At 36.6% G+C, this 14,789-nt stretch overlaps 1 protein-coding gene across 1 annotated transcript in view; it reads right to left on the bottom strand.

The window, feature by feature from the left end:
• LOC127872833 (uncharacterized) overlaps positions 1 to 14,789 on the bottom strand; it is a 129,842-nt gene that overhangs the window by 6,837 nt on the left and 108,216 nt on the right. Inside the window, 15 exon segments of the mRNA XM_052416292.1 lie at positions 3,869 to 4,036; positions 4,322 to 4,431; positions 6,034 to 6,111; positions 6,443 to 6,587; positions 8,010 to 8,065; positions 9,574 to 9,704; positions 10,008 to 10,105; positions 10,583 to 10,773; positions 10,999 to 11,064; positions 11,477 to 11,542; positions 11,805 to 11,936; positions 12,887 to 13,000; positions 13,409 to 13,563; positions 14,094 to 14,214; positions 14,655 to 14,772. Of these exon segments, the coding sequence (XP_052272252.1) occupies positions 3,869 to 4,036; positions 4,322 to 4,431; positions 6,034 to 6,111; positions 6,443 to 6,587; positions 8,010 to 8,065; positions 9,574 to 9,704; positions 10,008 to 10,105; positions 10,583 to 10,773; positions 10,999 to 11,064; positions 11,477 to 11,542; positions 11,805 to 11,936; positions 12,887 to 13,000; positions 13,409 to 13,563; positions 14,094 to 14,214; positions 14,655 to 14,772 (1,749 nt within the window).

Here is a 14,789-nt window from a genome sequence, read left to right on the forward strand (position 1 = left end):
AAATAACTTTTTTAAACAATTTTTCTTAAGAATTTCAACTCGTGCATAAAAGACAGATTTTGATGCTGCTTATGGTAATGTCAAATACGTCAGAATTACTTTATTTAATAAGCATGTGTTCTTGTTAAAAAATTCCATGTTTACTGCATTCATTGTACACGATAAAGTTTCACGCAACGTGAACTTTTGTCACCGATTTCAGACGTATTCAAGGAACTATTCTTATACCTTAAGATATCGGCACAAACTGCAAGAAAAGCTGTCTTTTTTCACTATAGAATTGTGCAAACGCATTTCAATAACTTGAGATATTTGCAAAAATAAAGTTTTTTGACGATGTGATAACACTCTGTCCAGCCCGTGTGTAAACCCCCGAAACCCCCGTTGAGTCTGCACCCTGTTATAAACAAACATTTGTGTCTAAGAATTATCACTGTTCATAAAATTGGAAATAAACAATAAGAGCTTATGTTTCCCATTTTCGGTCACGTTTATGTTGGTTCTCAGGTTTCGCTACGCATTGAAATACGACAATAATAACCCCGTCATGCGTTATGCATAAAATGGCCTTATGCAATATGCGGCTAGTGTAGCTCCAGACTATTCGATATGCTGTCACGCACGGTTTGTTGATCTCATTTGCGGTCATGGTAGCCTTTTATTTGATTGCGCGATCTGGTAAAATATCCATTTTCGCACGACATGGGTCAATAAATCTCAGTAACTCCTGCACAACTTGTTTAGGCCAATCACAAAATTTAAATTTAAACATATGTGACAAGTGACATACAGTGCCGTAGCCAGACCCAACTTTAAGCCGAGGTAGAATCTTAGGTCCTTGTAGGGGGCTACATTTTATACCTAAATTATCGGAATCGTGGACGCTACATATTACCGTTTGGTATCAATAAAGTTAACAAAAAAAATATGCTACAAGTTCATTGTCAATTTTATATTCTGGTACCATAAACGGTGTTTGAAGTGACAATGATGTAACAAACTTAACTACAGAAAAATAGTCATATACTTCATTTGAAGTCAGATAGAAAAAATAAAAAATTGAGACGCAACTCTCTCATGCAAGCCATAGTATGTATATGGATAATAGAATGTGCTTTACATATTTATTATTGAAATACTAAAATAAAATAGATCTACCTTATAATATGAAGAAACAGATCTATAAAACATTTTAGCGAATAGTGTTTCATGAACATGTATTATTATTCTTCAACATTATTCAACAATATTAATCCTATTGAACGCTAATGCAACTCTCCTGTCTCCATTCGAATCCCACATTTGAAGAATTTGTTTTCGATCAACTGGAATGTGTTTATGCACAAACATTAAAGCGATGACATTAAGCCGTTCCTCTTTCATATTAGCACGTGTCCACGTTTTAAGCCTTCGCAATGCGCTAAAACTCCGCTCACATGTACAAGAACCAATACAAAATATTATTTCTTTAGTTAACATCAAATCAGCTTCCACAAACTTGCTGTTGTTGTTCACATAAGTTCAGCGTGAAAAAAATCGTGGACGATTTGTTTTTCGGCATAGCTGTTTAACGTCACTTTTGACCTTACCTGACCTGTGTAAGTGTCCAATAAAATTAAAATTAAATTTCCCGCGGCTAGACACGAATAAATACACTTCATTTATTCCATTGGCTGATTTGAGTATACCACCAGAACACTGGAAACATATCCGCGTCTTTGTAACACTGTTTTACTGCATGAAACAATTTTATCTCTGATTAAAAGGCTTAATGAATAGAACAGTTTTACACTCAACTCTCGACATCAATACAGTTTGTGCGTGCACGTTTTGTTTTCAGAGGATTGCCAGCGCAAGAGCGTTTGTACTTGAAGGCTATGTTCTCATATTTAGTACTTACTTCCATATTCCTGTCAACATGTTAACATGTAAAAGTATAAAGAGCAGTGGAAGCGTGGCCTCACTTTAATGCATTGCATTTCAACCCGCGAGGTATCTGGGTCAGTTCGCGACCAGTGTGTGTGAATGTCAGAGTTTATTTACAGGTCATCGCTGCGTCTTCACGACTACCGTATGTGCTGACCTGAGTTCGCGGCCAGTAAAATAATCGTTATATAATATAGTCGCTATCCGTGAACTAGGTGACCTGGAATTTTCTTCAGACCAGAAATATGTAAAATAAAGATATTCAGCGATACAATTATGGTATGTCAATAATAGATTCTTAATGTGTTTTCAACAATACCATGATAAATATTATTTTTGATTAATTTAACAAGAATTATTCCACCATATTGACTAATGTATTAAGCATGAGCGCGATGATTCTCGATACTGTTAATAATCGAATCAAATAGCAATGGCCGACAAACCACTAAAACAGGTTTGTTCGAAGAACGCGCCTATAAATATTTAAAATATGTACGGATACTTCGCGTGTGGCCGGTTGACTCATATGTTTTAATTTCACTTCCATTCTTCTTTTGGTTTTCTGTTTTGTATCTATAGGTTTATGACCAGCAATATGTAATAATGTAAAATAAGCCGCGAAAACTCCGCGTAACATCCCGTACTGCATGTGATGCAGCTAAGAACTGCACAGAAAAAGACATTCGCTATCCTTGATCTCATTCATTGAACTCTTTACCTTTCACCAACTCCAACCACAATCAACGCCGTATATCTTTTTAAAAGATATTTCTTGTTTCCATTTAGAGCTTGAAAGCACAATAAGGCTCTTTAAAGAACTATTTAAATGCATTAAATCAAAAGCGTTTTCAATCATAAACACATATAAAAGGAACATTGATGGAATTTACTTAAATACGGACCTACTGGGATTCGAACCAACGCAGTGACAATATAATAGAGAGCAGCGGATCCAGAGTCTCACGCCTTACCGATTGCGTCACAGGGGCATATTGCTTATCATGAGGAGTACAAATATTTAACTTAAATCAGTAAAGTTTTTGGCCATTTTTTCAATTTTCTTGTGTAACATTTTGTTTTAGCACTGCGTCATCATTTGCTGTCAGTTGACAGTTCTATCATCAACGTTCTTTCATCAACTTCATTGACTATTAAAAAGAAAAGACTAACTTCTTTATATAAAAAAATTTAATACGCGGGATATAATAATTTGGAAATTCTAATGTAAACAAAGATTCTTACCACCTGAAACGGTCCCGGATTAAACTCGACGCAGGCAATAAAGAGGAGAATTCCAATAAAGGCGAAAACGCCAACCACCCAAAGTGTGTCTAGGTCCAAAATAGACCCAGACCTGGCCGTAAAACACCCGATCCTCGCTCGGTATGTTCTATCAACAATGATTGTAACATCGAAGTGTACAGTGCGACGCTTTGTTTAATATACGGATTTTCCTAATCTTTTTTCTGAGCCATTTGAAGTTATTAAAATGAAATAACTATCTGCCTCAACATGAACCAATTGTACTCAATGATAATATTTGTTTGTGTATATCATAGTACCTTAAATTCATTAAATTGCCTCAATTTCTTATATAGATTTTATTCTTTGACATAAATTTTCCTGTTTTCCTTGTAATCTCAACATTGGTTTGCAAATTTTAGCCGAGGCAACTGCCTCGGTGTGCCTCAGCGTGGCTACGGCGCTGACATAACATTTTTTTACAACTCTGTGAAAATATAACATATGAAAATCCTATTATTCTCTATATAGATATCGGCCTTATTTTTACACGTCCGCTGATAAGACACATTATTTTTATACGCCTGAAGGTATGGTGTTTTAGTTTGTAAGTTTTCAAAGTTTCGCCGACTTCATCTTATATGAACTTTGAATTAAGTTAATAAATTTATATATGTTTGCTTTTTGAAACCCATACTTGTTCAGGATCCATGGTTGTTGCGTGCATGCCAGTGACGTAAGCAGACGAGATTTCTCCGCCTCCGCCTTTGCGCTCTTGTACATCCGGTATGTAAATGTCCATTCTGTTTCCCTGCCTTCTCGAACCGCAGTGCAGTAAACTGTTGACTTCAAGCCGGAGTCAATCCTGATTTATTTCATATATGTTCTTCAAGTAATATAGATCAAACACAAATATAAATAATTGAAACAAAAACGCACGCATACGCTGATTTCACATACAACGCGGCTTCATTAGGACAACTGTTAAGCCATTCGTATGTATACTTAAAAACAAGCTATATATAAGTCAACAAGTCAAACAAACAAGGCAAATATAAATAAACCAAGGAATTGTTTAACCAAAAACAACAATAACTGCATAGGAATTATTTATCTTCACATAACGTACAGTCCTAACGGTCATACTCACGGATTGCGCGTATCGTTGTCCATGTACTCTTTAAACAACCGTCTCAACTCCTCGATGCATTGTGTGTTACCATAGGAACAGGCAAGACTGGCTATGTCCGAGCGCACGTACCTGCAAGGCAGACTGAGTTGTACTCACTGAATCCGAGCAAGGTATTTGGAGTCGTAATTTTCTCGGCCGATATGAACAAAAATTAATCAAACGTTATCGCCATGTTACATCCAGATGGAATCGTATTTGTTGCTATTAGAGCGTTAGTGCGGGACTTTGTTTTCCACATTTGCCAAGCGACCTTTGTTTTATCTCTTATGTATTTGTAAGTAAAAAAGATTTAAAATGATACATTTTCGTAAAAGGATGCTTGCGATTCACAACGCAATCACATGTTATAAATAATCAATGGTATTTTGAAAACATATCGCGTAAAGAGCGGATATGGTGTTACCAGCGCTATCAAGTACCTTTTAGATGAAAGTTTGTAACATGTACAGCCATTGTAATGTTTTCTAGTAATACAAAAGTCAGAAGATTGTGTATGATGATTTGATACTGAATATAACGTCTCAGTAAACCAGATAATAGATGAGGCAATGTCAATGTATAACTCGATATACAACATCTCATCAAGAGTGTGTAAAAATGTGGCTTGAAAAGTGATAGTAAGGGTTTGCTGAGATTTAAGCTGGTGACAGTTTTTTGGACGCATTGACGACAAGCACAGGGTATAAGGTAATCAACAAGATTTACTTTAAGCACTTCGCGCACATGTATATGTGGGATACCAAAGAGATCGAAACTTAAACTTCTGCTGCAGCAGAAAAAAATGCTGCTGCTTCAGAATTCAAATGCTGCTCGAGCAGCAAATTGCTGCTGTAGCAGCAATTTTTTCTGCTGCAGCAGAAAAATCCTGCTCGAGCAGCATTTAAATGCTGCCACAGCAGCAATTTGCTGCTCGAGCAGCATTTTTTTCTTCTGCGGCAGAAAAATCCTGCTCGAGCAGCATTTATTTTTAGATTATGGCATCAGCCAATCAGAACTTATGTCTCACGGCTGTTAAAACTTTTGCGGAAATTACGACGATGACTGATTAGGAATGGGTGCGAAAGTGTAGGTTCTCTGTTTCTATCGATTTACTTTTTAATGATTCCAGGTATGTGTATTACACATACCTGATGATTCTTAATAATTGCTGCTCGCAAGTGTAGGTTCTCTGTTTCTATCCATTTACTTACTGAATGAATCTTAATTATTGCTTCCACACAGGTCCCGATTGCCTGTGTTTGTGCCTGTCTGGTTACCATTGTCTACATTTCTCGTTCTTCCCGTACATGTATATCTGCTGTCCTAACTTTGACAATTATCCAACTACGAAAAAAAGGATGAGAATTTATTAATAATTGATTAAAACACATATTATGAGTTCGTTTCAGTTTTTCTCAAATTATTGTCAGGTCTGTTTCGTTTCCGTAGAGGTAGCTAATGTCGTCCGTTTGTAAGCTCAAATTTGATTGGCTGACGGGTTCAAGGGCTTAATCTAAAAATGCTGCTCGAGCAGGATTTTTCTGCTGCAGCCGAAAAAAATGCTGCTCGAGCAGCAAATTGCTGCTGTAGCAGTTTTTAAATGCTGCTTGAGCAGGATTTTTTCTGCTGCAGCAGAAGTTAAAGTTTCGACCCCTTTGGAATACGATACACGTAAGCTAAAAATAAACCTTCGAATCAAGATGGCCGGCTATAGAGTTGTTCATCGGAAGTCTATCAAACTGCTTTTGAACCTTGTCGAGTATAAATTTCTGAAAAGCACATGATAAAAATCGATAATGTTTTTTGTTGAAACATAGCTTATTTCATAAATTAAAACATAAAAATATTACATACAAATGTACACGTACACTTAATATTCATAAACGATAAAAACTCTTAACTAAACGAAGTTTGATATATTTTATTCAAATTGTTTATTTTTGAAAGGTCTGAAGACAATCAAAGAGGTTCCAATTAAGACATATACTATAAGCTTCCGTGTGTTTTTTTTGCGCCGGAACTTAGTGGTCGAAAGGACGGAAAGGATGTGGCTTTTGACAAGTTCATAAGACATAAGTATTTTAAAATAACAAAGCCTACGCAAATAGCTTGGATCTCTGTATCCTTCAACATTGAGGAGATGTATCCCAGCTCGGCAATGGCGGCCCTCCAGGGAATGTATTCCTCCTCCGCCGTAAGATAGTCCAGCGTCCGTAGAGCGACTGACATCTTCAGTTGACCGGCCCTGTATAAGAAAACAAGGCAACATTGTGGGCTCACTGCTAGAACGTAATGTTGTATAGTTAAAAAACGTGTTAAATTCTTTATTACCACTTTGAATACACGTGTTTATGGTACGCCAACAACTGACGCGACGTCATTTACATATAGTCCAGGTTGCGAATGTCATTTATTTAATGCTTATCTGTAGAAAATATGGCAACATTATTTATAAAACGATATTGCGCTGTTTCATACAATTTAAACTAACAGTGAATATTATCGCTATTGTTCACTGTTTTACTTTAAAATGATGTCGTTTTTTACGTCATGACGCTTATATTCCAGGTAAATTTACCAACTGAACTCCTTTGCAATGTAAACAAACGGTGGGAACAAACATTAAAAAAAAACAGTTCATGGTTTTCGTTAGATCAACAATTGTTTTCACTAGTGTTAATAGAAAAACTATATTTTCTATCATTTTCATCATGAATTCAAAACGATTATCAACCTAAACCATCACATATCTACTATATTGATACCAAATTGTAAATATTTCGAACACATTTGAATTTTGTTGCACATTATTTACTTACATAAATTAATTGTATTATTATTAATAGTACGAGCTCAAGTATAAAAAATGAAAATGGACGACAGGACATTTTAAAAACCAAACCTAAAAGATTATAATCCGACCATTTAACACATGTCAAACTGACGTCCTCAAGGTCAATCCGGGTAATTTCGGACGGTGTTTGCAGGGACTCACCTTGTCAAAAGCTACAAATGACTATGTAACTCTATGGCCTACATACCTGTTTAATGATAACGGAATCGGCAAATCAATGTCATTCTCATATTGTTTCGTGTATATCATAATAAAAAGCTCACTATAGGGAAGTAAGTAATACAATTAAGTCAACCAAAACGTGTACATTCGGAAAGCGTTGGGAAATATCAGATAATACTGGTTTTGTGTTGGTAATTATATAGGGAAATTTCGGAAATTTATTAAATGGAAAGAATCAGGTAGAAGACGGACAAATTCATAAGTTTGCTCCCATAATGCACAATTTAAACAAAACAATGAATTGCGTCACATGCTTTCTTTAGACACGCTGTTCAACTATAATTGACGCTATAAAGTAAGTTACACTCTTTTACAGGTATTTTGAACACACGTTGTTTAGTTGAGCTACATAAACATTGTCTTAAATTAGTCGACTGTACGAAATTACCCAATGGACCCCGTTGCTTACACAAAGGCTCGACTATTCGGACCGATAAATACGTAACAATAAGTGATGCATGATCATATAAAATACTCGGGTTCTTTGTTTGTGACAGTTTCAAATATGTATGACGAATGTTTTTAATCAACACTTAATTTTTTTATTCGGTCTATGACTCTGTGAAAATGCGAATCTTCATGCCTTGTAACGCCGCCAGTCCGAAAGCATCATTGATGAGCTGACCTCTGTTAATGGCACTGAAGACCTGGAACAAACCTCTCACAATAGTCGCGTCATGCGAAAATGGGTTTTATGTCATGAGCTTCACTTTCCCCTTATGAGGCTCATTGGGTCATTGTCGACCTGAAATGGCTTGAAGTTACCCGGGGGTGACTAGAAGCCGATTCTTGTCACCCTAGGGTGACTTCAAGCCGATTTTTGTCACCCTGGGGTGACTTCAAGCCGACCGGGTGACTAGAATCGGATTGAAGTCATCCCAGGGTGACATGAATCGGCTTCTAGTCATCCCCGGTTGACTTCAAGCCATTTCAGGTCGACAATGACCCAATGAGCCCTAATGAGACAACGAAACGTTCCGTGACTTTAAAGCGGACAGAGAAGATCCTGATCAGAAAGCCGAAAACGGTATAAGGCCCATTTGATTTACATGAATAGTGCATCGCGTAACTAATAGCAACGTTACATGACGAACAAAAAACACAGTGCACCTTAACACAGGAAGCGTTACAATGAACGCAACGACTCTATCATTTTTTTGTAAACATGAAACTGACTCGATATCAACAATCAGAAAATGTTGTGTCAAAAAGATGACTGTTCTTCGTTAATTCTGGTTAAATAATTTATGAATGGTTCTTAAAGGCACCTTTTCACGTTTTGGTAAAAAGACAAAATTGATTTAAAAAATAAATTACTAGTTGCAAATGTTCGCTGTAGTTGTGATATTTGCGAGGAAACAGTAAAACTGAACATTTACTATGCCATAAATTATCCATTATAAGCATCTTTTGACGATTTAAAAACATGAACATTATAAAGCGTTACAAACGCGAAACGATTTAATAATTTTGAGTTCTGTTGTTATCGTTATTTTATTTTTGAGACATTACGTGGATTACTTATGTAAAGCATGCAATACAACATTCGATATGTGAGCACAGATGGCCGAGTGTTTTAAGTGCTAGACGTTTACTCCAAGGGTCAGTGGTTCGAGCCCAGTTGAGGATTTCTTTTTTTATTTCTGTAATTGTATTCTTTTTTTACTGGAGCTATTTAGTTAATTAGGTTCAATATTTACATTTATCAATTTTAAGCTTGTATTGACAAACTTCAATACATGGTAAAAACTGTGAACAGGTCCCTTTAAGCTCGGAGGCTAGTTGTATACCATAATAGCTATTAACAATTTTAAAAGAAAATACTCCTCAACACAAAATATATTATTCTGCAATGATTTACTTTGTTTTGGTAATGGTAACCATTGAGGCAAGGTATTGAGATAAACCGGCGAGGCAAGATATTTAGATAAACCGGTGAGGCAAGATATTAAGATAAACCGGTGAGGCAAGATATTGAGATAAACCCGGAATTCGAATTCAACTTCACGTAAATACTTTTTTCTCAAAAATGCTGGCATACCGTTAAATCAATCTGAACGCATCGGACAGTGGGCTACACCACACCGTCTCCGTTATGGCGGAATTGTCCGAGGATTCCCGATTGACCGTTATATACCACTGACGGCATAAATACCTTATGATCTGTGTTCAGCTGTTTGATGAGGGCGTCCCAGTTCTCGCATTCATAGTTCACACGGTAGACGCCATATTGCTGGACATTACCCAATATCCAATTATTCCCAGTCGGATAGCTGGAGTTTATCACTGGTTCAAAAATTAATTTTGGACGATCATAGTAAATATTATCCTGGATTAAGTTATGGTAAGTCTTGAAACACATTTAAAACTTATCGAAGTTAATTGCTTAAAAAAACTCGCATGCGAAAAAAAATGTTCAGTAGAACTTCAAATAAAGGAAATATCGTACGAGTGTAATAAACTTATACTGTGGTACAGTTGTTATTTTTGAGCATATAACGCAAACATCTTTACGCGATGTGAGTAATATATCAGTTAAGTCATCGATATTTAAGAAACAACTGCAATTAGAGCAATGTAAGGTTGCACCTTTCTCTTCCTCTGTTAACCACACTACGTCGGCGTCGGTAATGTTCGACTTGATAGACGTTTTAGTCATGAAGGTGAATGGGATATGCCACTTGTAGCTGAAATATTCGCCAAAAACAAGCTTTACTGGTGTAAAGACGTATTGACGTGGAACATGGAAATAAAAAAACTACAACAAAGTAAGAATACAGTACTATTTATACTTACTAGGCGACATAACATAAACGTAAATTATAGATACCGGCACTTTAATTTGATGATAATATGAGTCGTGTTCTGAAAAAACTGGGCAAAATGCATGTGCGTAAAGTGTCGCCCCATATTAGCCTGTGCATTATGCCCGGTTTTCTCAGAACGCGACTCAAATACTCGATCATGCATTTTCATCCGTGTGTTAGCCGGTCTCTGAAGAGTTTTTAACTGAGATTTCCACCACTGTTTATGTTACTCGTATCCTAAAACATAAAAAGCTTAAACTAACTTAACAAGTGAATCAATATTCAAACTGCAGCAAAATGATTCTTTCAGAGGCGAGAGAAACACTATGAGATCCATGCTTGATGAGCGGTACTCACTCGAATGGCGAGGTATATGTCATTGGGTCTTTCGCTTCACGATTCTTCAAAAATCTTCTTTGGGTGATTTTGGTTTTATTGTTAATTTGATCTTTGGTAACTTTGACGACGGGGTAGTTCATTTGCAAAATCCATGTGTCCAGTATTTCTTTGACAGGCGCCGGGAGTTTTTTTTTGTCCACTCGAGATTGCTGTCAAAACATCAACATGTATAGGGTTAGCTGATCGAAATCACATATATCGAACTAGCTGAATATTTAACATTTCGTAAAAAAAACAACTTCGTAATGTATTATGCAGCGTATCAAGTAAACAGTTCAATGATTTACTCTAACATGTTACTTCTATGAAATGATTACGTTCCCATAATTTATAACATTTTACCAAGTAAATATTGTTAAATATTGAAAGCATACGTTGCCCAATGCCGCCCACAAATCGTCGTGTTTCGCATTCTGGTACTTTCGTCCCTGAATGTAGTTCTGAAATAGACCCATGTAAAAGTATCGCATCACGGAGAACGTATTTCATATAAACACATATCTATAGGTGTTATAACTATAATGGAAAGCATACATTTCAATAACCGTTACGCTTTATACAATAATAAGTTGAATAACTCAAGGAACCGGAGTCATATTACAAACTTAAGGTAACAAACTTCATGAAAACATCTGCAGACTGTTGAAGTCTAAAAATAAAACGAAAATCGAGATTAAAATTACCTAAACAATTACGAGTAATGTAATTAAAACTGGTTTACATACTTTATTTATGCTTTATGAACATGCTTAAAATCACGGGACCGCATCACTAAACGACGGCATTATACTGTTTGAAAAGTCGTTTAACCCGGCTCTAAAACTGAAGTTAAATATAGAATAATTTAGCAACCTGAATTCCTCTCTTGAACGTGTCTTCACCTAAGAAGAATCACATCATTCTGATAACTGAGCCGCCCTGCGAAGTGACATTGAAGAAAAGAGAATATTAGCAGATTGAAATAAAAATACGTAAAATCATGCGTACATATTCTTGGCGGAAAACCCCCACATTCTTTATACTCAATAATTAGTTTATATGATATGATAGCGAAACATTTATATTGTTAAAAAAGATATATTATGACCAGACTTCAAACGAATACGAGATTTTGTAGTCCAAGCACGTATATTTGTATCAATACTTTCAGCTGTAACGTAGCACTAAACGTGTGGGTTACCTTGGAGTAAGAGATGGTATCAAAGATCTCGTTGATTTCATCTGGGTTGAAAACCGGAACATAGATCGGATGTGACGTCACAAGAGCGTCGATATCAAATACCTCGTAGATGTCTAACACAAACTGCTCAAACTGCCAAGAAACAGCACACAAATAAAATAGTAAATTGATTTTAAAAATTAAAGACCATCATTAACCTTGAAAATAATAAGTGGTAATGTTAACAATCGCATGTCCGTTTGTTCGAGCCTACAGTGTATGCGACTTTGTTATTAAAGTTCTTTTTCGAAGGAAATATAACGTTTTCCTTGGCAGTAAACAAATTAAGTTAATCTATAAAATTATGTTGCTTTAAATCTTTTTGAGTAGCAAGTGTAAGCATTCGTTTAATGTACAAGTATTTGCCTACAACCGGGTATTCTCGCGGTACTAAAGGAATAATCATTAGCGTGTAAACACCTTATTTATACATTAGAGAAATGATCGAATCTACAGTCAAATTTGACTTTACTTCATTTTTATTACGTTTTTATAACGAAAATCCATACAGTTTAACTGTAGGCACAACAAAATCAACAGCACTGTCCGTCATTCTTATTTATTATTACGTCGGTTATTTCCGCGGTAAATAGGTAAGATAGCACAGAATTTTAATCAAACTTGAATATACAAAGGTCTGATATACCGCCAAAAGCTACATTCAATTAAATTTATGTTTTATGTTTAAAATAGTTGGAATTTATGACACAAAAAATAAATTGTATAGGTAATTTCAAGCACTGTTCGATTTTTCTTTAAACAAAATCAATTTAACTCTAAAAAATCAAATATTGTTAGAGTCTGAGTTTTAAGACATTTAGTTAGCAAGATGCATTTGATATTGGCAGCGAGGGATGCTTATTTGCAGATTTAACAAGTAGTTCGCGCAAGTTTGTTTGTGCCGACCCGGAAGAATACCGGGTTTGAGTACATGTATACAATTAAATCTTTACAAGTAGGAAATTTATTAACATATTTTCTTAACAATGCAAAACCATAATTGGTAACTGTAAAACGTAGCGCTCTGAGCAGACGACAGTTACCATTTTCCAGTCGGGGTGTAGCAGATCAGTCCCCATGTATTCCACGAAGCTGGCGAACCCTTCGTTGAGCCACAGGTCGTCCCACCAGTCCATGGTTACTAGGTCACCGAACCACTAAGCGGGCATACCGGAAGTGAGAGGTCGCGGGGTGATATATGGATAAACATAGTTGTGAATGAATAAAGCATAATAGCAGTTATCTAAGAAGGTGTTTGTATCAGTAATTTATACTAGGCTCCCATATTAGCCTAAGCTGTCCACACAAGCTTATCAAGGACGACACTTTCTGCCTTAACTGGATTTTATTATAAAAATACTTTCTTTGAACGAAACATTCCGTAAAAGCGGAAAGTGTCGCACCTGGTTTGCCCGTCTGGATTGCTCAGGCTAATCTGGGACGACACTTAACGCACATGCATCTGTCCTTTGCATGACGCCAAGATTTCTCAAAACGCGGCTCAGAGCAATGACGATATGTCGTTTTCATACACCATGGCGCCACTTCCCCCTCACGTGACCTACCTAGTGAGCCAGCTCGTGCGCGATCACGACATTGACCCTCTGCAGATTCGCTTCCGAGGAGACACCGGGCTCATACAACATGGCGGTCTCGCGGTACGTGATGAGGCCCCAGTTCTCCATGGCGCCCGCCGCGAAGTCAGGGATCGCGATCATGTCTATAAGAGAACATACATTATTAACTTAATAATGGTACATTAAACAATATAAATGTTTTATTATCTATTACACATGTATTATGTATTTAAAAACCGTCAAAATTGTTAAGGTTGTGAAGTCAAATTTAACTGAGCGTTTATAGTCTCGATTGCATTTCCGATGCGTTCTTAAAAACACGTTTTTCTTCAAAATACTGACTGCAATTCTCTTGCAGATTAACAAGATAAAACAACATAAAACGTTATTTTTGAACAGTTTTGTGTACGCGTTTCAATTAAGACCAGCCAGAGGTCCACAAGCTGCCAGAGGTCCACAAGCTGCCAGAGGTCCACAAGCTGCCAGAGGTCCACAAGCTGCCAGAGGTCCACAAGCTGCCAGAGGTCCACAAGCTGCCAGAGGTCCACAAGCTGCCAGAGGTCCACAAGCTGCCAGAGGTCCACAAGCTGCCAGAGGTCCACAAGCTGCCAGAGGTCCACAAGCTGCCAGAGGTCCACAAGCTGCCAGAGGTCAACAAGGGCTACTGGAATACCTTGTTTAGGCAGCGGGAACTGGGCTCCGAAGTAATCCTCATAGTAAGTGATGATTTTGACCCCGGCTTCAAGCGCTACTTTCGCCTGATTTATGTACTCGGGCCGGGCCCATGACCGGTACTTAACAAGAAACACGGGATAACATGGTACTATAATATTATATAATAATATTTATAAATTATTCTGCAAAATTATGCTTTTGAAACAACGTACAAACTATACGTATCAAATATGTTGTTTTAAATTATACCGAAATATTGACAGTGAACATACCGAGAATGACAATACACTTATACAGTTTAAATGTTTTCGAATAAGTAAATGATTATGAGTGTCACGATGTTTTTTGCATGTTTCAATAAGATTAAAACACAAATTGCATATAAACGAAATCAACTAGTGATTTTATAAATTATACTAAAACATATAAATACATGTACGTGCATTTGTTACAAACTGACAGAAGCCTGATATATTTAGATGCATACGTGAAGACTCACAGCAAAGTGTACCTACTGTATTCATGATGCAGAATAAATGTACATGTATAAAGTACATACTGTTATTCCGCTCTTCGTTTTATTTTCGATGTAGTCAAAGTCGCAGACGATTAGAGCCAGCAGGTAGGTTGACATCTTTGCCGAGTTATTGAATACGTCTACCACCATGCCATTGTTGCTGAAATAGCAAGAAGT

This window comes from Dreissena polymorpha, chromosome 1 (assembly GCF_020536995.1).
Source record: "Dreissena polymorpha isolate Duluth1 chromosome 1, UMN_Dpol_1.0, whole genome shotgun sequence".
Taxonomy (NCBI): domain Eukaryota; kingdom Metazoa; phylum Mollusca; class Bivalvia; order Myida; family Dreissenidae; genus Dreissena; species Dreissena polymorpha.